This window comes from Sinocyclocheilus rhinocerous, unplaced genomic scaffold (assembly GCF_001515625.1).
Source record: "Sinocyclocheilus rhinocerous isolate Xijiao unplaced genomic scaffold, SAMN03320098_v1.1 scaffold1250, whole genome shotgun sequence".
Classification (NCBI taxonomy): domain Eukaryota; kingdom Metazoa; phylum Chordata; class Actinopteri; order Cypriniformes; family Cyprinidae; genus Sinocyclocheilus; species Sinocyclocheilus rhinocerous.
Window position 1 is genome coordinate 25700 of NW_015635522.1, and position 2128 is coordinate 27827.

At 35.6% G+C, this 2128-nt stretch overlaps 1 protein-coding gene across 1 annotated transcript in view; it reads left to right on the forward strand.

Annotated features, from left to right (window-relative positions):
* The window catches only part of LOC107746979 (prostaglandin F2 receptor negative regulator-like), a gene marked incomplete at its 5' end in the record, with an annotated part of 27352 nt that extends 25436 nt beyond the window's left edge, over positions 1–1916 (forward strand). Inside the window, one exon of the mRNA XM_016561344.1 lies at positions 1097–1916. Coding sequence (XP_016416830.1) covers positions 1097–1260 — 164 coding nt within the window. The remainder of the gene's footprint in view (positions 1–1096) is intronic.
* Positions 1917–2128: the final 212 nt, after the last annotated feature.

Sequence of the window (2128 nt, forward strand, 5' to 3'; positions counted from 1 at the left end):
CTTCCTGAGAACCGGCTCAAAAGAACGATTCGTTCAAGAACCTAACATCACTACAAAATATGCGGTTGTTACTCATGTCAAAAGCCTTGTCCAAATACCCACACTTGTATCGCAAGCCGTTTTAGCATTTAAAATTTGTTTTGACTATCCATAAATATAATTTAAGATAGGAACAATTGTATTTTGACGAGTCATAATTATAATTCGACTAGTCACAATGACAATTAGAGATATCTGCAATTATAATTGCACTAGTAAGAAATCGGATTAGAGATATCTCTAAATACTTTATGACTAGTCAAAACTCCATTTAAGATATCTGTAATGACGTCACAGATATCTTCAATAGGGCGTCACACATACGCAAAGGTAATTAGAGATATCTCTAATTCAGTTTCGACTAGTCACAATTATATTTTAAGATATCTGAATTGTACATGCTCCTAGTCGGCAGGTGTCGCTCATTATCAATTACTCCACTGGCCTCGCTCCGTTTCCACGGCTCTCGGCCCCGCCCCACTCGTCACAGTAACCCTCAACGAAGTCATGCAAGTTTCACAAGCTTTTATACGTTAATGGGAGGCTGCCAGCATTTGACACTCATTCCCACGACAATATTGCATTCATCCGAAACTTCTCAATGCATGTTGGAGCATGCATGTGTAATATTAAGAAATCTTGTGCATTTGCTTGGTCGAGGAATAGTCTAGTTGCATTTGCAAAAGTGTTGCATTTATTTATTTGTGCATTTACTTTTATTATATACACATCTATGTATTCATGCATTACTTATTATTTATGCATTTATGTGCATTTACCTAATGCATTTATTCATATTATTTGTGCATTTATTTACATATGTATTTATTTATTTATTAATGCATTTATTATACAGACATTTATTTATTAATGCATTAATTATTATTTATGCATTTATTTATGCATTTACTTAATAAATTTATTTCTGCATTTATTTCTTTGTTAGGCATTTATTATTTTTTTTAATAATTCTATTAAAACTTTAAAACACAGTTTAAACCATAATTTTTTTTAAATATACACTAACTTTTTGTGTATATTTTTGTTCTTCTTTCAGTGTGGGACTCAATGAAGCTGCCTTTGCTTTATGGGATCTGTGCTTCGGTGACTGTAGGCGTTGTTTCTCTCGTCCTGGGCCTGGTCTGTGCTCACTGCTGCTGTAAAACCACGACACCTACTCCACGCTCTCACAACAAACTCATGGAGCTGGAGATAGATTGACAAAGACAGTACAGTTGTCCCCTGCCGACCTGGATGGCGTGGTGACAACTGATGAACGCTGGGACGTGTCCCGTGATGTTATGCACCATCTGGAAGGAGAAACTACATTCTCAGAGGAAATAACTACTGAATCAGAGTCAACAACCAGGGCGAATTACTCAAATATTGCACTAAACACATTCTTATATCAGCCGGGTGCATGTTTTGTTGGATTTATGAACTTTCTGTCATTAAAAACAAGAAGTGTTAAAGGTTTTTTACGCTCTGATGAAATACCTGACAAGATCCAAGCAGATTTTGACAGACTGAAGGATTATATTACTCAAGCTCCAAAGAGACCGTCTGCTTCCAGATCAGGGTTTAAAGACACTAATTTCTACCGTGATTCTTTTTGAGTTTGGTGCTACTCTCTTTTTGCAAGACATGGGAGGAGCTGAACCCATGTCACAATGTGAAAGATGACGTTTTATCTGTGATTCTGTGACATTTTGTGTTGTAATGTATGTACCGTTCAGCTTTGTTCTCCAGAGTTGACCAGCTCTGAACAACCCACCCTCTAAAAGCTAACTAGTCAACCATTATCAACTGGTTAACTGTAATGCAACAGAGGCAGTCACACTAGATTTTAAACATATAAAATGAATTTGAATATATGATGCTGGGAAAAAAATAGTTTTTTGAATAAGTAGTATTTTTAAAATAAATAATTAATTTCTAATGTTAAAATATATCATCTCCTGTTTCCATGTAGTGGGTTGACACATCTGTTTAGCTAGCTAGCAACACCCTAGCAACCACATCACACTGGAACAACCATCTAAAACTCCTTTACAACTGTTTAGAAACATTCTAGGAATTGATTATAGCA